This window comes from Conger conger, chromosome 8 (genome assembly GCF_963514075.1).
Source record: "Conger conger chromosome 8, fConCon1.1, whole genome shotgun sequence".
Lineage (NCBI taxonomy): Eukaryota > Metazoa > Chordata > Actinopteri > Anguilliformes > Congridae > Conger > Conger conger.
Genome location: NC_083767.1, coordinates 22,762,304 through 22,784,173, shown reverse-complemented (window position 1 = coordinate 22,784,173; position 21,870 = coordinate 22,762,304). Strand labels below are relative to the sequence as shown.

The 21,870-nt window shown below is 42.1% G+C and overlaps 1 protein-coding gene across 2 annotated transcripts in view; it reads right to left on the bottom strand.

Annotated features, from left to right (window-relative positions):
• Positions 1-763: 763 nt before the first annotated feature.
• Positions 764-21,870, bottom strand: part of LOC133134695 (dynactin subunit 1-like) — a 68,068-nt gene continuing 46,961 nt past the window's right edge. For both annotated transcript variants that reach the window (XM_061250988.1, XM_061250987.1), the window contains exons 20-27: positions 21,526-21,654; positions 19,171-19,313; positions 18,481-18,641; positions 14,350-14,483; positions 12,212-12,398; positions 11,972-12,045; positions 4,934-5,020; positions 764-1,381 (exon numbers count right to left, since the gene is read on the bottom strand). In XM_061250988.1, the coding sequence (XP_061106972.1) occupies positions 1,244-1,381; positions 4,934-5,020; positions 11,972-12,045; positions 12,212-12,398; positions 14,350-14,483; positions 18,481-18,641; positions 19,171-19,313; positions 21,526-21,654 (1,053 nt within the window). In that variant the 3' untranslated portion in view covers positions 764-1,243. The remainder of the gene's footprint in view (positions 1,382-4,933; positions 5,021-11,971; positions 12,046-12,211; positions 12,399-14,349; positions 14,484-18,480; positions 18,642-19,170; positions 19,314-21,525; positions 21,655-21,870) is intronic.

The following is a 21,870-nucleotide window of genomic DNA, read 5'->3' as shown; positions in this document are numbered from 1 at the left end:
CATAACCATCCATTTGCATTATGTAGACTGCCAAAATGTAATTTGCGTAAATGGTGCAAGTTCATCACAGTGCAAAAAAAACAATATTCAGATGGCAGTCCCCTCAAACTTAAGCTTCAAGGCAGGTGCTGGAAGCTTTTACACAGAAGAAGGTGGTCAGCTATAGGTATTAAGTCAAAGTACTCACTCTGAATCCAGAAGCAGGCAAGGACAAAGCACGCTCACCTTGGTAGCTTCCATATCACATTAAAGCCAAAACACTGCTGTAACTTACATTTAATATATTCATATAGTTATCCATCAAATTTTGTTGTCAAATATTAACAGCTCTAGCACAGCAATTGATGAGGGGGAAATGCAATGAATTTACATTTACTTCCCGCCAGTAGATGCATGTGGTGATTTGCATGTTGTACATCTGGCTTTTTTAGCCACATTCCGTGACGTAAACGGCAGCTCATGCATGTTCTCATCCTGTAGAATTTCATTGTGGTCTAATTGGCAAGCTAATTGGTCATGGTGCATGTGGCTTATTAGCTGATTGAGCCAGGGTAACTGGAGTTGTACATCCCTGTACTAGATGCATACTGACTATTATTCTGTGAGTGTGCATTGCTGTTGCTAAACACTTGATTAATTTTTGGTCTGTGTAAAACTTTGTATACTAGTCCCAAGATTACTGTGCTCCCAAACAACAAAATATTTAACAAGGATAATCCATATGGGAAACATTAAAAGGATTCACATACCATACAGGAAGAGATTTTAACAGAGGAAAGAAAAGATTTAATGGCGGTGGCCCATACACAAGAAACTTTAGGTGGGGGAGGAGAAATAATGTTGCAATACTACTGAATAACAGTGTAAACAACTGTCACCATGAGCAGGTCATTTGTATGCATTTAATGGATTGTACTACATTCGTTTTTCCACACAGTTCAAAGCCAAAATTTGGACTGTCAGCACCTTGTGGACACCATATAAATCACTTCAGTGGTTCAAGTTTCAGCTTAAAAACCAACACAAACTTTTTTTTTTAATGCTTGCATTAATGAGGACATTTTTCAGAATTTGTCTTCCCCTGGCGCAGTGAGACATTGGGGCAATAATGCAATTCTTGTCTGCAGCCAAAGCAAGAGCTGCAGCCAGGAGTATTGCTCTTTGGCACATGCGATACAGGTAAAGATGGAGGCCCAGGAGAACAGGCTATCACTGTGATGGGACCATTCAGGAGGAGAGAGGATTAGGGCCTCATGAGGAGGTGCACCCTGTGGAGGTCCTGGCGCGATAAGACAAGGCGGTGGACGTGCTCCTGTCCGGGGGCGCAGGGGATCATGACCTTCCCCACTAATACAGTCTCCCCTTTCTGCTCCTCTCTGGCCTGGGATAAGAAGACGATAGAGGGTTAAGGGGTTGTCACAGCTTCAAGCATACCTACAGTCTAGACTAAATCTACAGCAGTGATCTTCATTCCTGGTCCTGGAGAGCTGCAGGGTGTGCTGGTTTAATATCAGAATCCAAGAAACCAGATGAGGTCAGTTCACTTTATAATCAATTGCTTTCATTGATCAGTGAAGTGCTGAGTAACAGTGAAAGCCTTTACACCTTGTGGCTGTCTAAGACCAGGAATGGAGACCATAGTCTGCCTAAATGATTGACTCATCACTGGCGTTGGAAATATTTGTTCAATAAAAAAATCTTTAATAAAGAATTTTTTTAAATGACATCACAAACTTAGGACTTACTTTCTAATTCGCAAACCTTCTGGAAACTACTAAGACAAATACCATTTTTAACTAATTTAATCAAGTGACTTGTAACGTTCTCCCACTGCAGTAGTTACTCTGCAGTATTGACAATGTACAGTTGCTGCATCTCTGAGTAAGAGCTTGACAATATTGTTGACAACTTAATTGTTGTCATCTTAAATCTATGCATGTGGCAAGCCTCTGATTAATATCACAACAATTCCACCAACCTTGTGTGTTAAATTGTTGACAGCTACCTAAAGTAATTTCTGTATCAAGCTGGCTCCAATGCCATTCACACTCGTACCCCATGACCTAATTGTAAGCCTGATTACAGTGTGATTAAAAACGAAGGGTTAGGAGTTAGGATAGCAAGTAATTAATCATCAAAAAAAGCTAGCTGTCTACCTTATGAAAACAAACCCAGCCCTCTGGTTTAAAAAGAATGGCCTTGCAGCCTTCTACTTGCATGATTAAATCATCAAACAGCAGTGAATCATAGTGCCTGAATCATAGAATGACTCAACAGTATGTGTGTGATGGCATCACCTAACAGCACATTTTTATGTCCATCATTATGCCAGGGCAATATTGTTGAATATAAATATCAGCTCCTGAGTAAAGAATATTGAATAAATCTAAGTGAAAAGTGGGACCAACTTCAATTATATCCATAACCTGATCAGCCAAGGGCCATTTATATATGTTCGCTGCATGTTTTTGGAGGGTTGAGTTAACTGGCTAGCATGATATACACCGATGAGCCTAATATGTTGTTGGTCCTTTGCATGCCGACAAAACCGCTCTGACCTCTAAAGGTGCCCTGTGGTATCTGGCACAAAGACGTTGGCCACAGATCCTTTACGTTCTGTAAGTTGCGAGGTGGAGCCGCCATGGATCGGACTTGTTCCACCATATCCAACAGAGGCTTGATCGGATTGAGATCTGGAGAATTTGGAGGCCAGGACAACACCTTGAATTCCTTGTCATGGTCCTCAAACCATTCCTGAACAATGTGTGCCAGGTGGCAGGGCGCATTATCCTGCTGAAAGAGGCCACTGCCATCGGGGAATACCATTGCTATAAAGGGGTGCCCCTGGTTTGCAACGATGTTGCACGTGTCAAATTGACGTCCACATGAATGCCCAGACCCATGGTTTCCCTGCAGAACATTGCCCAGAGCCTTACACTCCTCCTGTCTTCTTCCCTCAATGCATCCTGGTGGCATCTCTTCCTCAGGCAAACGGTTAACACGTATGTGGCCATCCATATGATGTAAAAGAAAACGGGACTCATCGGACCAGGTGACCTTCTTCCATTGCTCCAAGGCCCAGTTCCGACACTCACATGCCCATTGTAGACAGCCCCATATGCATCAGGGTGCAATCCGCTGTGTGTTGTGATGCATTCCTCCCGTAACGATCATGCTTGTGATATAGTAGCCATTCTGTTGTCTTGTACCAGACGGGATAGCCTTTGTTGCCCTCGTACATCGATGAGCCTTGGGCTCCGGTTCGTGGTTTGTCCCTCCTTGGACCACTGTCAGTAGGTATTCACCACTGCTGACCGGCAGCACCCTACAAGCCTTTACATTACGGAGATGCTCTGACCGAGTTGTCTGGCCATAACAACTTGTGCAAGTTGCTCAGGTCTTCATGCCTGCCAATTTCTCCTGCATCCAACACGTTGACGAGGAGAACCATACCGTCTAACACGTACATATATCTCAGACCTTGACATGCACTCTTGTTACGAGGTAGTAGTAGTAGTAGTAGTAGTAGTAGTTCAGTCCTTATTAACATAACAATATTGACTAAAAAGGTGTAGTTTGAAGCTTTAGGTCATTATACCTACCCTTTTTACATAACATATTCTAATACACAAATATAAAACTGAGGTATTATTATTATTATTAACACCTTTTTAAAAAAAATTTTAATTTGCACATTTTTTAATCAATGAGTTACCATCATGAGTTACATCATCAATCAAGATTAGTGAGCCCACTCCAGAAGCAGCCATGCAAGCCCAAGCCATGACACTTCCTCCACTGTGCTTCACAGATTAACTCGTATGTTTCGGTTCTTTCTCCACACTTTGGTCATTCCATCACCTTGGTAGAGGTTAATCTTGGTGTGATCAGTCCATAAAACTGTTCTAGAACTTTCCTGGCTCATCTCTGTACTTCTATGCAAATTGTAATCTCGCCTTCCGATTCTTACTACTGATGAGTTGTATAGCCTCTGTATTGCTGCTCTCGAAGTCTTCTTCGATTGGTTGTTTGCGATACCTTCACCCCTGCCATCTGGAGATTGTGATGTCACTGACTGATGTTTTGGGGTTTTTCTTCACAGCTCTCATCAACTGCTGTGGTTTTCCTTGGTCGACCTGTTTGACATCAGTTGCTCAATATGCCAGCGGGGCAACAAGAAACACCTGCAGTCACATGTTCCAAAACTTTCTCATCTAAAGATTGGGTGGTCTGGTGGTATGTTCTAAATTGTTGAACAAATCTAGATAAAAATACAACATAAATGTAACCTTCTTGCAGTTTTCACAGGTGCAGAGCAGTTATTCTGATCCGTTCCATAGTATGCAACTTTTTAAATATACACTGTATATACTTGTTTGTTTTTTAACAGTAATCCACTATTTCCTCATTATAGTAGTATGTGTGTGGCTGGTTATAATAATAATTATTAACAATAATAATAATAATACGACATCTCTTACATATTATACATTTCAGTTCATCCATCCATCATCATAACCTGCTTATCCTGAACAGGGTCGCAGGGTGGCTGGAGCCTATCCCAGCATACATTGGGCGAAAGGCAGGAATACACCCTGGACAGGTCACCAGTCCATCGCAGGGCACACACATCATTCACTCACTCACACGCTCATACCTATGGGCAATTTAGAGTCTCCAATCAGCCTAACCGGCATGTCTTTGGACTGTGGACTTGGACTTGGACATTGGACTTGGAATGTGACACGGGGAGAACATGCACACAGAGAGGCCCCGGCCGACCGGGATTCGAACACAGGACCTCCTTGCTGTGAGGCAGCAGTGCTACCCACTGCACCATCCATGCCGCCCCCATTTCAGTTCAGGAAGGAGGAAAGTGGTCAGGGTGTGAGTGACCTTGGCGCACACATACTGTATCGTACCAATGTCGTACCTTAAAAGAGGGGGAGGGAAACGTTGCGAAATCTGATGAGATGCGAGCTCCAGGGCACTGGGTCATGACGTGGTCTGCCACTTTATCCTGGGGGGGGGGGGGGAATATGTTGTCAATTGCATTTTAGACAGCTCTAGCTATAGTTGATTGTACGTTAAAATTTGTCCATCACATTACATTATTTGAAGTTTGCTAGTTAGCTTTGGTAGTAAATTAGTTGTATTAGCTGTGAATGAAACTAAATGGGTAAATATTAAATGCGTAACATTTACTATAAATTAATACGATGATGAATTGCATTGGGCAGAAACCAACGCCTTCCCATATAACTTTCGGTCTAATGTTAGCTACTGCTAACTTGCTTATCAACAAAGCCATTGCCAGAAATAGTAGCGCTCTGCTAACCGTACAGATATTTTAAGGTGGAATGATTGGTGGTAGAGCAGAGGAGAGGTAAGCATACAGAAAGCTGAGTGAGAATAACTCATTTCTAGTGTTCAATCTGAGGCTCACCCTAGTCTCCCCCATACACCCCTCAGTACATCACACACCACAGCCCCCAATACACTATACACCAGGGTTGCGTGTCAAATTCCAGGCCTGGAGAGCCACAGTGTCTGCAGGAACTTCTTTCAAATGGCAATCAAACCTTTGAGAACAAAGTGTATGGACTTGAGGTGTGTCTTAGCCAATTAGTGACTATACTGTGTGCCCACTGCAATACCCCCCCTCCCCCACACTGTATACAGAGCACAGGTGACAGAGGCCGTCCCTCTATTTCACACAAGTGGAACATAGAAAAACATTTTTGAGTAAATATGCTCAAATTTTTGTTAACACACCATTATGCATGAGCTTTATCGCCTGTGCGATACCACACACCCCACTGAAAACCCTCGGAGCTGAGGTCTCAAACTTATTGCCACGGAGTGTTTATGCAGGTCTCCATTCAACCAATTAATGCTTCCTTGATTGACTACATTCACCCATTAGCATTTACCTGCTTTAAAGCACAGAGTATAAGCAACGGTTGTCATTCATACAACACAAATAACACATTGCACTTTATATACCTTATGTAGACCTATAGCCCTAATTAAGCAAATAATGAAACTAATTATATAGTCAAGCTCAGAGGCTGGAATAAAAACCATCACGCACACGGTCCTCCACTGCACTCCCTGAAAAATGGCACTTTGGAAAAAGGTGTAAAAGAAATACTGGTTTTGGTGGATGGAAAAGAAAAGCTTACTGTTAGTGATGCACCAAAATAAATTTACTGTGACATTCTGAACAGTCTTGGTTGGTGCACCCTTGTGTATGCAACTTTCTTATCAATTGAGCTCCCAGTTAATTAACTTTAATTGCATTGTTGATTGAACACTAATTATTTGGCATCTCCTGAGAGTTCTTCTTTATTCGAAGCCCTTAGGGACTTGCGTGTATTGGAAATGTTTGTGCTAATTAAAAAATAACAAAATCATTAAAAATAAGCAAATAAATGAACCAAAAATCCCTAGACTTTTAATCTAATTTACAGTTTTGCCCCCATCCCAAATAATGACACATTTAACTTCCACCCCTGTGTATAGTATAATTTAAATGCCATATGTAAACAGAAATGTAAAAATGTTATGCCTTTTTATTTACTACTCCCTAGCAAACATTTCTGGATTCAAAAGTTTGGCGTACACGCATATTACTGTTGACCCATTATTTTCTGACATTATTTCTGTTTCTGAATGAAATGAATGGGAGTCTATTTACCCTTTGGTAATGCAGCATCAAATAACATCTACTCTTAAACACTGCTAAATATGGTGAATAAACCTCCCAGCTTCAATTGACTTGACAGCGACATGCCTTCGCTGATTTCAGAAGTTAGGCCGGCCACACCAAGAACGATTATTAGAATGAAAGCAATAAAAGATGTTGTTTTGAAAGTCATCCTAACAACTATTAATGACGACAAAATCGTTATGATAAAACATTTTTCCAGCACCATGAATGATAAAACACTGACAGCCAATCAAAATCCATGGTGTCACATTAAAAATGGCAGACGACAGAGGCTATTTACTGAACATTATTGCTCAGCAGTGTGGATGCTCACACCGTTCTAGTTATTGTTATAGTTCTTAGTGTGGATGGGCTTTTATGCAATGGCAGAGCTAACCAAAAATTATGCATGTCACGCGACTTCCTGCTCATCGTGAGACCTTGCCCTTGTGATGAGACTATCACCATAAGAGGTACTGTCCAGTGGGTTTGCAATGTGAGATTGAATATGCATAAGGCCAAGATGTTGGTTACAGCCAGAATTACAAACCAGCAAGCCTTTGCTGCTGAGAAAGGGACCAGTAGACTGCCTCCATTTATTTGACTTTCTTGGACTTGGAATTTCATTCAAAGCTCTTTAAAATTAGACATGCTTAATCCACTAAATGAAGATTGTATGGTTTTACTGGGTTTCTGCAAATTGTGCAATTCCTAGGGTACTGCATTTAAATTATAGTGGTTGCCGTCTGTGGTAGGTCTCCCTCGAAAGTGACTTTTTCTCTCAAGGGACTTGAGATTACATTAATGGCATTTAGCAGACACTTGTATCCAGAGCAATGTACAGTTGATTAGACTAAGCAGGAGAGGATCCTCTCCTGGAGCAACACAGGGTTAAGGGCCTTGCTCAAGGGCCAACGGCTGTGCGGATCTTAATGTGGCTACATGGGATCAAACCACCGACCTTGCGTGTCCCAATCATGTACCGTAACCACTACGCTACAGGCTGCTACATGTTCAAAAAAAGGTTTCTTCGGCATCAGATTGTGAACATAGCACCACTTCTAGCTTTGAGCTAGCCATTTTATACAGACCAGAGCTTCAGTTAATGTTCACATCAACCATCAGAATGGGGGGGGAAATGTGATCCAGGTCACTTTGACTGTGGAATGATTGTTGGTGGCAGGGTGGTTTCTCAGAAACTGCTGGCATTTTCTCACACACTAGTCCCTTGAGTTTGTAAAGAATGGTGCAAAAAAATAAATAAAACAATACCTAGTGAGCAGCAGTTCTGCAGACAGAAACGACTCATTAATGAGAGACATTGGAGGAGAATGGCCATACTGGAAGGAAGGTGACAGTAATGCAAATAATTACTTAAATGTATGTTGCTCTGGATAAGAACATCTGCTAAATGCTTCTTTAATGTAATTTAATGTACTGTAATTACAACAGTGGTATGTAGAAGAGCATCTCTGAACACACACATCATAACTCTAAGTGGATAGGCTAGAGCAGTAGAAGTCTAATAAATACCTAATGAAGTGCTCACTGTATATGGTCACTCCATTGGAGTCTCAGTCCATCTGGTCTGTGTCAGGCCCTTTTCTGACACTTTTTTTTGCTAAATCTAGCCTAATCACTGGTAGCTGAGGTCAGAATCTCTCTGTCTTTCACTTATGATCATTAATGAAATGTACGGATGGGCACTGGTATTCATCACATTTGATGCAGAACCCTACTCTATCTGCATTATCATATTTTTTTGACCTCATCACATTTTGAATGCCTTTTGATGTGTACTTTGCATTCTGAGGGATGTTTTTTGCGATTTCAGCAAGTTTGGAATCCTCAAGAGCTATACTCAAACAATTTCAGGAACAGCCCAGCAGAGATACCACTGTCATCGTTCATTCGCGGCCAGAAACTGCACCCCTTTTGATGTAGTATTTTTTTTTTTCAATCTGTGTTTGTCTCAAGAGGAGAATCAATGTCATGTTTACAAAAATAGGGTATTTAAGGCTTATGGGATGTCTACACAAATTGTCAGTACCAATATTAATGACGTTCTTGAGAACAGGATTAGTGACAGTCATTTTCACAACATGCCAAAGTTCTGGGCATTGACTTGGAATGTACCCATTTACTCATATCTCAAAAGGACCCTTTACTTTCAAGATTATCTTAAGCTGTAAACCTTAATGTTGGCACTGGTTGTTGTGATCATTTAAATTCTTGCATTTTTTACTAAAATAATCTGGCCTATAGCTCATTGTTTAAGAGGACATGTATCTACTATATGCACACATATCTATGACACTATCGCAAAGTAAATGGGAACCCTACAATTCCATGCTCTCTTATACACAAAGGCTCAAATCAACTGAACAAGATTGAGTTCCATATCCACAATATAGGCCTGGTGGTATATTAAGTGCTTGGAGACAATTTATTCATTTTGTGATTTAGTTATTTACATACTTCTCTTCAGCAATCTTTGATCACCAGCTCTTTCTCAACCATGGCTTCAGTCATGTAACCTTCAGAACAGCAGCACTATAAAGCATTTTCATTGGAAGTCAGTGACTAAACATTAGTGGTATTTATAATGTATTTTTCTTTTAAAACAACACATTTACTTTGAAACTATAAAAGATGCCCCTTCCACTTGAAGGTTTTTAATGTTGGATGGTTATTATCCTCTTGTGTGGCATTTGAATGCCGCATTATGCCGCAGTATGATTACTGCAAAGGTAAGCATTTTGAAAACAACTGTATGATGGCTTGTTAACTAATGATGTTGGCCTTGGCAAGAGGTTCATTTTCATTGCCTTGTTCATATAATGGCCCTGAGTGACAAGCTAGCAATGATAAATTGCACTACTGTTACAAGTAAACCACATAATTTGAATGAAAGACTGACTCAGTTTTCTTCAACTGAAGTGAAATTCACTTTGTCAGCCATTACCAGCTTCTAGCTGAGCTGTAAATGTATTTCATTTGACCTTGCTCATGGTTATCCGTGCCTGTTTTGACATTATTTTGAAAAAGAGTGAGCTCCTGAAAGTGGAAATCCTTTGTTAGGGCTGGATGATACGGCAAAAAAAGTTTTAGCAGTTGATAACAATATATACAGTTGTGTTCAAGAAAATAGCAGTACAACATCAGTAACCTGATGAGTCACTGTTATTAGTAGTAGTGATATTGCTGCATGGCAAATACTTTACTGATAGATGTAGTAGTGTAATAGAAGAACAACAGACCCAACTGTCATGACATGCATGCTGCTTGTTCTGAGTAATTGACTCATTCATTGAAAGGAGCGTGTTCAAAATAATAGCAGTGTGGAGTTTAATTAGATAATTAATTAATTCTGTGAAAAAACAGGTGTCATTAATTGTCCTTTATTAAGGAAGAAGGGAAGCAAATGTTTCACACATTGTTATAAAATATATTTCCTTCTGAATTGCTAAGTAAAATTCCAAACATTGTTCGGAGGAACAACATCATTTGATTAAAAACTTGATTGGAAAGGGGAAAACATATAAAGAATGCAGCAAATTGTTGGATGCTCAGCTAAAATGATCTCAAATGCTTCAAAATGGTAACAAAAACCCGGGACAAGCGGAAGAAAATGAGCAACTACTGTTAAAACGGATCGAAGAATAGTCAGAATGGCAAAGATTCAGCAATTCATCAGCTCCAGAAAGATCAAAGATGATCTACAATTACTTGTAAGTGCTGTTACAGTCAGAAGACATATGATCGAAGCTAAGCTATCAGCTATCTAAGCTATCAGCTATCTGCAACGCAGATGCGCAGCAGTTATCAAAAACAATGGTTATGCAACTAAATATTAGTTCAGTAATTTAAAGTGAAGTTAAATCTTTAAAACTTTCTTCAGATTATACACTTTGAAGAGAGTTTGACGTGAAAAATGTCGACACTGCTATTTCTTTTTTTTAACAGATTAATATTCCTTTTCTTTGCTTCCTGTAAAAGAATAATGCAGACTTGATAAAATGTGCTAATGCTTTGATTTGGAATTGAATGTGTTTCCACAACATTCAAAATATTTATTTGAACTGTACACGCAGTGAGCACTTCATGAGGTATTTATTTGGCTTATTTTTTTAGACTTAGTATTCTGCTGCTGTAGCCTATCCACCTAAGAGATTTGCCATTATGTGTTCAGAGATTCTCTACTGCATACCACTGTTGGTGATGTGTGGTTATTTGCATTACTGTCACATTCCTTTCAGCTTTGACCAGTCTGGCCCTTCTCCGCTGACCTCTCTCATTAACAACGTGTTTCTGCCCGCAGAACTGCTGCTCACTGGAGGTTTTTAGTTTTTCACACCATTCTCTGACAACTCTAGTTGTGCGTGAAAATTAGAGATACTCAAACCACCCTGGTACCAACCTTCCTTCCACAGTCCATCTTTCCACAGTCAAAGTCACTTAGATCACATTTTCTTCCCCATTCTCACATTTTGTCTGAAAACCTCTTGACAAAACCTCTTGCTTTTATGCATTTATTTGCGGCCACATGATTGGTGTACCGGTCTACCTAATCACTGAGTGTAGATAGATATGTAGATAAACTCAGTGCTGCAGCATTTTATGCATATTATTTTTCCTCCCAACTTCTTTGTATTTTTTTTCCTCTCACTCGGTTTTTTTTTCTCTAATTATAAATCTGTCTTTTCTGTCACTTTCCGTTTATTTCGCAACCGTTATCCCTTTGAAGTCTGTATGTAACTAGCTGAAGAGGCTGCCTATGAAGAACCCAGCCTATGGGCCATAGTTCACAGTGCTATGGGCGCTCTTCACATGCATGCGACCTAGTTATTGGTATGTACTTGGCTGTACGTTGCTCTCGATAAGTGTTTGCCAAATGCCTATCATGTAATGCAATGCAATTTGTAACCATGGACATGATAGATTTGGTTTCACTGCATTGCATCCAGGTGGAAACAGCGGAATTCTAGAGTCATGGGGCTTATAGCCTACATAGGGTAAAGTGAAAAGAAAAATAAATGTCATAAATCTGGAGAAATACAGGAGATTTGTGACACCGGGAGGATTCCCGGAGAGGGCAGTGAAAATCAGGAATCTGCCAGGAAAATAGGGTGGGCTGGCAAGTATGGTCTGTCCTCTCCCAGGTCAATGGAGGACGTGAAAGTGGTTGGCAGGAAGGATAATTGGAACAAAAGAAAAACGGGAATAAAAACTAGTTAGTACAAACAGAGACGTAATCACCTTTAGTCCATTCAGCACGGTGCTAAGGGAGTGCAGGTAGGCAGTTTGCTCCAGGAGTTGTGCTTTAGGGCTCACTGTAAGACAGAAGAATAAAAGTCACCAGTCAGACACACCTAAACATAAAGCTTAATTTTGAACCAGCCAATGAGAAGAGACATTCAAGTGATTGCAGGCATGTTGGGTGGCGTGATGGGGTGGTGCATGCAGTGGCGAGGTGGCAGGTGTGTCCTCAGCACCAACCTGGTGACCTCCCGGTTATGTCCACCACCTTCATATTGGCACTCATCCCCAGCAGGGTATTCAGCAGTTCACTGGTTTTGTGATAGAGGGCGCTGGAGAGTGGCTCTGACCTGGAGGTACCCACAGCAGGCAGCTTGGGCACATGCAGTGGGGGCAAGGATGCCAACTGGTCATTCATCTTCTCAGCCTGTCAAGGGAGGGGACAGAGTGCTACACTTAACATCATTTATAGCAGCGATCATCAAATCATGGTCCTTGAGGTCTTGGTTTTCCACCCTCCCTTTACCTGGGAGTTGGGTGTAAAGGCATTCTGGGCATTCTGGGATTCAATGTCCATATTTGATGATGGCTGATTTAGAGGCTTAGCAAACTCATTATACATAGTACAGTAGATTACGTGGCTAGCTACTGTCCATGCATACAGCCCATCTTCAAGTATGCTGAGGAGACTCAAGTTAAGCACCCCTCTATCATTATCAGTAAAATCTTCATGGTTTGCACTAAAGCAGTGGTCCTCACTCCTGGTTGTGGAGAACCTCAGGATCAAAGTTACAAAGTGCTGAGTAACAACAAAAACCAGCAAGCCCTATGGCTCTCCAGGACCAGTAGTGAGGACCACTGCACTAAAGTATTGTCACACATTTGTAAATACTGTATATTGTGACTAGAATTAAAATACTTAATACTTAAATACTTTAATATTTAAAATACTGTTTTGGGTTATTCCCAACTTGATATTTCTTTAAAAATATTTTTTTCATAACCAAAAGTGATGTTCCAGAAATGCAGCCAAGCTGTACCGGGAAAGATGTTCTGTAATCATGTAACAGCTCTCTGATCTGAAGTTGAACTTGAAGTTTTACTTCGACGGAACACTGGCTGTAGGCAATGCTAGCTATGCATATCTGCTGACTGTAAGGTGTAAGAAAGTATGGGGGGGTGGGCAATCCAGTGTTATACACCTCCAGCTGTGATTTAATAGACAAAATGGAGCCCTTGATGTAGATCACTTCAGGGGCGAAATGAATGGGCCCAATAAACCTTGCCAGTTCTGTGGCCAGGAACCTTCCGGAGAAAGGCAACTAGGTCATAATTATCCAGGGCTATTCCAACAGTCAGACAGTCGGACTCCGTTCCCCTAGAGTCTGGAGCTCCTATGCCGGTGGGAGGAAGAAATCCAAAAGGAGAAAGACATTTCCTCACTAGAATACAGTATATTATTTTTTGCTAGAGGTTGATGTTATCCACCTGGGTTTGTAAACTATCTTTCAACTTTGTTGAGGTTGGAGTGAAAAGGGAAAAGGGTTGGGTCGCCCTGCTCTAGGTTTTTCTGCAAGACATTTCCCTCTGACATTCTGCCACTTGCGGTTTTTTATTCCTGATGGTTAGTTATTTTTGGACACATCAATAGTTCCTGTGCTCCCACTAAATTAATGTATTTCTGTGGCTGGTGCTTGGAAAAGGAGGGAAAGTCTATTCCACCATTGTGCTAGCAGTATATGCTTCGTTTACATATGGGCGATTTCTGGTGCTGGATGGCTGGTGTGTCGGCACATTTTTGTTCTCATCAATTACCCTGGCTAATTGAGCCAATTGGTGGTATAAGCCAATGCTAGTTCACTCACAGATTGCATCACAGTAAACATTCCATATAGTTATGAAAGAACTGTCATTCAGCTGTCATTCTCGTGCTTCTAAGAAGAAATGTAGCAAAAATGTGAAATGGCATAATAGTTTGGGCTAATTAACTAATTAGGGCAGAATTTGGCTTGAAAAACGGAACGTGAGACGGCCCTAGTCACCCAGCTCTGGCGTAAATAGATGCATGTACTGCGGTCCAGTACATACAATATGTGCACTCATAGCTATGTACAAAGTTGTGTGTGTACCCTGCAATAAAATCCAGCTATGCCAGCCGGACCAGCTTGAAAACTGGTCAAGCTGGTTATAAACTGGTTGAGCTGGGCATGAGCTGGTCAATCAGCTAGAGCTGGTAGTTTGACTGATGCCATATAAATCTTGAGCTGGTCAACCCATGTCATGCTGGGAGCTGGTCTCAACTGGTCAACCAGCTACCAGCTGTTTCAAAACCTAGCTTGAGCTGTTTTTTCTGCATTCACATCCACACATGCACACACCTTTAGACGATAGTTCTCATTCTTCAGCTGTTTAATAGCGAAACGCTGAGTGCTGATCTGCTGCAGCAGGAGAGGAGAGTCGATGACTTGTGGGGGCCAAGAGCAACTATCCATGATGGGATCTGCAGTGCTATCTGGAGGAGGGGACAGAAGAGCGAAATCCATACACATAGACATGTAAACAAGCTTGTGAAAGAATGCAGGATATTCTATGGCATTACAAGGTCAGTTCAAATAGATAAACTAACTTGGCTCAAAATATTCTAATTGATAATTCAGCCAATTGTGCTATAGCGGAGTGTGGAGCCTACTTACAAAAGCAGTATTTTGCCAATTTGGATAAACGCCCGTAGAGGAAAACATAACAAAATAGATGGAGCAATATCCATTATTCACTTACATCCCAAAATAAGCCATTAAATTCTGTAAACAGTGAAAAAGCAGTGAAATGTCCAAAGCTGACACAAGAGAAAGCAGTGTAACAGCCAAGTCACTATTTCCCATCATGCTCAGCAGTAATGCATCTCCCTTGTGTACTCAGGTTCTGGCCTATCCAAACGCACAGAGGCAAGCTGAGTTGATGCATCTGATTAAGCTTTCTCCATCATGAACGTGGATCTTTCAAATCCTTCTCGCATGATTGTGATCTCAAGACTGCTGTGGAAATTGACCAGGAAGGATGACAGAAGGAAGGATGTAAGAACGGGGTCAGCATAGGTACAGAATCATTCATTTCTATGCTATTACAGCATCATGGGGCTCCCGGTACTACAGAAGCCTGCCTGCTGTTCTGTGGGTCTCTCGCTCATAGTCAGTTTTGACTTGAGATTAATCAATGGTCAGTTGAGTAAGTTTGTGTAAATTGATGATCAGCAGTCATGTATTTGGATCTTCTTGATTTAGCTTATCTGGTCATCCTGGACTTGATAGGCTCTTTCTGATAAGTGATCCTTCTCTGCCACTGATGCCTTCTGTTCTGTTGCGCTACATCAAGACTAATTTTTTGACAAATGCAGACCCCTTAACGGTAAATGACAGAAAACCCCTGTCACCCCCTGAGTTTAGTGTACAGTCTTGAAATCAGCAAGAGTAATCTGATGAGATTTAAACAGAATCCAGAAGTTGGAAACCTGGCGTATGCCATTCAGTCTGGTTCAATTTAGTTCTGCTTCCATGAGATTAAAAAGACAGGAGTGTTTATGGGACAAAATGAGAATGTGTTCAATTTGGGAAAGGCTTGTGGGTAGTATTTGATCAGGATCTAGGATGAAATTAACAGCATTGACCAGATTTATGGGACTGAGTGCTGCCTTCTGCTAAAAGACTAGCTCATAGAGTAGTGATTTAGTTGTCCCATATTAATGGAAGCTAGTCCTCACTGTGCCAGAACCTACCATCACTGTTAGCCTCTACACAGCATCTAATTGCCTGTAGTGTTCGTAACCATCACACTGTGCAAGATCGCCATCTCTGGTTGATCGAGAAACTGCAGTCCGCACTAACTCGGCATGCTACTCTGACCCAGAGTGCAGTGGGTAGCACTGCCGCCTCACAGCAAGGAGGTCCTGGGTTCGAATCCCGGTTGGCCTCTCTGTGGAGTTTGCATGTTCCTGTGGGTTTCTTCCAGGTACTCTGGTTTCCCCCCACAGTCCAAAGACATGCAGGTTAGGTTGATTGGAGAGTCTAAATTGCCTGTGGGTGTGAGTGTGTGAGTGAGTGTGTGTGTGCCCTGCGATGGACTGGCGACCTGTCCAGGGTGTATTACTGCCTTTCGCCCAATGTATGCTTGGATAGGCTCCAGCCCCCCTGCGACCCTGTTCAGGATAAGCGGATTAAGATAATGGATGGATGGATGGATTGATGAAAGGGGCCATCAGTTACGATTGGGAATTCCAAATTCTGGAAAAATAAACACATATCAGGGTATAATTTGGAAAAATGTAACAATTGTATTTTGAATTCACCAGAATGGCATGTTTCTTGTTTGTATCATTATGATATTTTATTATACTGTATGCTCACTGTATAGCAGGGTCTCCAGGTAAACCTTCAGACCTGGTGTTTGCCCTTTACTCTGTAAAATGTCTTTGTGACAGTATTCTGCAAAAAGTGCTATGCAAATAAAAAAGAATAGGGAATGATACACAAGAGATGGAAGAAAGACAGAGCAGATGTAATCAAGGTCACCAGTCAACACAAGCTTACTAATATGAAAAAAGCTGAGCACGCATATAAGACCTTGAGAAACAGCGGTTGGAGACCTTCAATGTCTAACATTGTGGAGCACAAAGCAGCTGCACTCTGATCACCTGTAGGCCTGTTCAACATACTCACAGAATGCTTTCAGGCTCTTAACCCCAGGGCTGGGCTGGTATGGGGTTTTTTTGCATTCATTCCTCTTTTAACACTGCAATTTTCAATCACGATGGTAACAGGATATATGAAAGCATTAAAACTCACTGTTCCATCTGTGCAACCTATTTTAAGATGCCATTGCTTTAGCAATAACAGCACCTTATTTTGTAACATGGGTGGCAAAACAAGTGTGGGACCTCGCCTTCTCTGCATTTTGGAAATCCATATACTACATGAAATACGGTAATGTCAGTGTCCTTTTCATGGCAAGATGACAGCTGAAAAGTTTGTTTTTTAAGAAGTATTACTGAATCAAATTTACAGAAGCTCAAACATAGTGGAAGTGGAAGAATTTGTTTCTCACTGAAAAGATTTTTGATTGGATAGATGATTGTGGTGGTGCCTGGCACACTTAGAAACCCAGTGGAGTCACAACCAAAACAATGGACAAATCCCATTTCAGTGTCATTAGCTAAAATACTTCTCAGTCATTACTTCAATACCATACCACTACCACCGTTCTAGGTTCAGCTGAAGTTATACTGTATTTTTTGCTCACAGATGGGGATCACGCCTTTACTGTACAACAAGATTACTTGGTCAGAGGAATTTGCACGTGGGCTCTTCTTGTTCCAGAGAGCCTATACAAAACGTAGGTAATAGCATTCATATGTACAAGTACTTTTGTAGAAGCATACTTCAGCGAAGCAGACAACAATGATAATTCCTCCAGAGACATTCTAAGCAAACAATGGACATTCTATGAACGTTTCTTCGAGTTAGCACGTTTTTAGTATTGCATTATGATGCATTTTGTTTGCTGGATCCTTGCTGTGAAAAGGACACTGAGATTACTTTATTTCATGTAGTATATGGATTACCAAAATGCCGAGAAGGCAAGGTCCCCCCATGCTTGTTCTGCCACCCACATGTTACGAAATAAGGAACTGTTGTCGCAATGGCATCTTAAAATAGGTTATACAGATAGTTGTAATACGTTACATTACATTACATTATTGGCATTTGGCAGACGCTCTTATCCAGAGCGACATACAGTTTATTAGACTAAGCAGGAGACAATTCTCTCCTGGAGCAATGCAGGGTTAAGGGCCTTGCTCAAGGGCCCAACGGCTGTGTGGATCTTATTGTGGCTACACCGGGATTAGAACCACCGACCTTGCGTGTCCCAGTCATTTACCTTAACCACTACGCTACAGGCCGCTTTAAAATGGTAAATCCTGTTACCATAGTGATTGAAAATTGTGCCGTTAAAAATGGAATAAATGCAAAAAAGCCCACATCGGCCAGTGAGGGGTGAAGGGCTGAAAGGTACAATAGGTAATTTCTGACTCCTAACGGTCGAGAGGAATTGCAGCAACAAACACCCTCAAACCACAACACTGTTTATCCCTCCCCTTTCTCTCTGAATGCCCTGATGTTGCATGGAGCCTGAGCACATTGACGTAAAAATCTGCCCTTTGGATAACATTTCTTGTTCGGCACTGCTACATGGGTACTTTGTTGATTGTATACACAATGTCATCATTTGGCTATATTTGTACTGTGAATGAAAGTACAGTATTGCAAAGTTATTCTAACTTGTGTTAAACGGTGAAGAAGTTGCACACTTTAATAATTCTATTGAGGGTGTCAGTGTGCAGTGTGGATACTAAAAACATGTATATGTAAATTATACTATATAGACCAATGCTGTATCTTCTCAGATCTTGGTCTAGTTGTACATGTCATCCTGCCTACTGTTTAGGGGGGGCTCGCCTGGAACTGCAGCTGTGGTGATGGATGCAATGCTGGATGGCGCTTGCAGATCCTCATTGGTCATATTGGTCTGGTTGCTAAGGCGCTGCTCCAGTTCGGCCTTCTCAGACTCTAGCTGGTCAATGTCAGCCTGAAGGGCATCCGTGGTTTCCTCTAACTCCCTGTGATTAAAACAGGATTATACATACAGCCACAAGCACACATAATCGTACACGCATGCATACACACACAGACACACAGACACACACACACACACACACACACACACACTCAAACACAGACATAAGCGCACTCACAAATGCATACAGACACAAATACAAACAAACATTAGTACATTTCTGACTCAACACATGCATAATATATGTCAAGCAGGAGAGCACACACAAATGGTTATGAACTCAGTTATGATAAGTTTAATGAAACCTTTCCTAATTGCAATAATTGGAAGCGTGGCAGCCATTTTGTAAGCAAGATAGACACAAGCTGCAGCGGATTTCACTCTTCTTCATTTGTTTGAGGGGTCGTGGTACTGAATAGACCTTGTGAGTTCGAATTTTGACAAAAAAAAATGCATTGCTGAACACCAACATTGTGTGCACCATCTGTGTATAACATCAACCTTCTGTCTTTTCTCTGATTCTTCTTCACACCACCCCCCACCATACCTTCCCCTTGCCCTTCCAGTCTTACTTCTCCTTCTTCTTGAGCAAGCTCTGGCACTCGTCTAGTGTGGTCTGGATGCTCTCCACCCGCTCGTCAGTGTCCTTGGATGCAGTGTCTAGTTTCTTCTCCAGCAGACTGAGGCGTACTTTCGCCTCTCCTAGAGCCAGGAGCTGTGAAGAGTGTGTGTCACGTTAGTACAAATATTTGTATGGCTATGTGGTACAGCTTCCGACTACGGATTTCATAGCTTCACTGCAAAATGGGCTGATAACATACCACCTCAACCTTTTTTCCCCCAAGGTTCCCTGTGTACACAGAAATACACACTTGTTTGTGTTATTTGCTTAAGTGCCATTATTTGTGCCAAGTTGTGACAATGAGACTTTCGCCAGTGTTTCACCAGCAATAAGGTTTTGTTTTCTTTTAAGTAGCCCATGTTTTAGTTTCATAAAAACGTCACCTCACACACAAATCCACACAAGTCTTAGTCTGCTTAAAAATAGACTTCATGAAGTATAGGAAAATCCCCTTTCACATTACACCCTTAGTCTATACAACAAAACTGAAATTAAAACCTATCACCCTTTTTACAAAAATGTAATTGTAATTAGGTAAAGAGCTTGGTGTCTGAGAATGAGACACAGGAGGCCTGTTCCACAAAGTAGGATTAGTTAGCCGGATAACTGCTCAACATAAAACCCGGAACAGCTCTTTTTACTTCAGTCCATGTTCCAGATTTTGGAGTGGGCCCAGGTTTTACTCAGGGCAGTTATCACATGACATTACAGTACATTTAGCTGACACTTTTATCCAAAGCGACTTACAGTTGATTAGACTAAGTAGGGACAATCCCCCCTGGACCAATGTGGGCTTAGGGGCCTTGCTCAAGAGTCCAACGGCTGCATATTGTGACTACAACAGAGCTTGAACCACCAACCTTCCAGGTCCCTGTTATCTAGCTAACTCTGTAATCCTGGTTTGTTGAACAGGTCCCTTGAGTGGTAAGACAGCTGCCATTCAATGTGAAGATGGCCACCTACTCAGAGGCTTTGTGTGTGACTGAGAGAAGTGCTCCAATTTTTGCAAATAAGAATAGATACCAGGCAGAATGATAACCAGACTCCAGCCCTGGGGTGTTTCTCAACTCCTGCTCTCCCACTGCCCTACAGGGCCCTGTGCCATTGACCCTATCCCCTCTTCTCTTCTCCAGACTATCACACCTGACATTCTCCCATTTGTCACCTCCCTTGTCAACTCCTCCCTGTCTTCTGGCTGTTTTCCAGCATCCTCCAAGAGGGCCCACATCACTCCGCTGCTAAAAAAGCCTACTCTGGATCCCTCCATCATCCAGAACTACCGCCCGGTATCTCTTCCGCCCGGTATTCCTTTTCTTTCTAAAACTATAGAACGAGCCGCTTCTACTCAACTTTCTTCTTTCTTTTCTAACAACAACCTGCTAGACCCCCCTCAGTCTGGCTTCAGATCGGGCCACTCTACAGAGACCGCGCTCCTCTACGTCAGTGAATCACTCCATGCCGCACAAGCAACCTCCCTCTCCTCTGTCCTCATTCTTCTACATCTCTCTGAGAATCCACCCCTTTCTCACCCCCTACTCGACCCAGCTCCTGGTCCAAGCGATGGTTCTGTCCCGCCTGGACTACTGCAATTCTCTCTTGGCTGGCCTCCCAGAGTCCGCCATCAGACCCCTTCAACTTATCCAGAATGCAGCAGCTCGTCTGGTCTTCAACCTTCCCAAATACTCACACGTCACCCCTCTGCTGACTTCCCTCCACTGGCTGCCTGTCACAGCTTACCTACAAAAAATCATCAGACCCTACACCCCTGCCGCCAGACCTCTTCGTTCAGCCTCCACAGGCCACTTGGCACCTCCTCCTCTCCGAACCTCCACCTCACGCTCATGACTACTGTCTGTTCTGGCTCCATGGTGGTGGAACAAACTCCCCGTTGAGGTCAGAACTGTAGAATCTCTCCCCACCTCTCCCCGTCCCTCCCTACCTCCCTGTGAACCTTAATTGTTGTCTTTGTGATTTACTTTGTGTATCGGTATTTTTAGTTGGCTAGGAAATCAGTGTTTGGATAGTTACGTTTGGTCACTTTTGCTTTGTTGTTTCTTTGTTCATTTGTTCGTAAAAAAAAAATTCTAATAGGCCCTGGTCCTTATCTTTGTTGTACAGGTAGCAGTTGAAATTGTACTTCCCTCTAGGGTCTTTCAGCGCACTTATCCCTGGTTATGGGTATGCACTTTGTTGTACGTCACTCTGGATAAGAGCGTCTGCCAAATGCCATTAATATAATGTAATGTAATGGGTGCAAGAAAAGAGTTCAGAATACTGCCCTGAGATCCATGTCTCCAGCGTGTACCTTGATCTTGAGAGACTTCTTCAGTTCTTTGATGTCCATCTCCCGGTCCTGCAGCTGTAGCCCCAGGCCCCCTGCATCCATGAACTCTGCCCGTAAGGCGGCCGCCCTCAGTTCCACGGGAGGGGGGCTCTTTGTGGGGCCGAGGGAGAAATATGACTCAACCAATAGTGACACAGCACCACTGATAATGATTATACCTCAGGGATTTCCTACCTTGCTTTTTGAGAAGGTCAGTACACTGACTGTTTTAGTCGTTCTACTGTACATAATGCTTTGAATCCGCCCCCTCCCCCCACAAAAAACCCCACAAAACATCTCTGCTTGCTTTTATGGATTTAGTTGCTG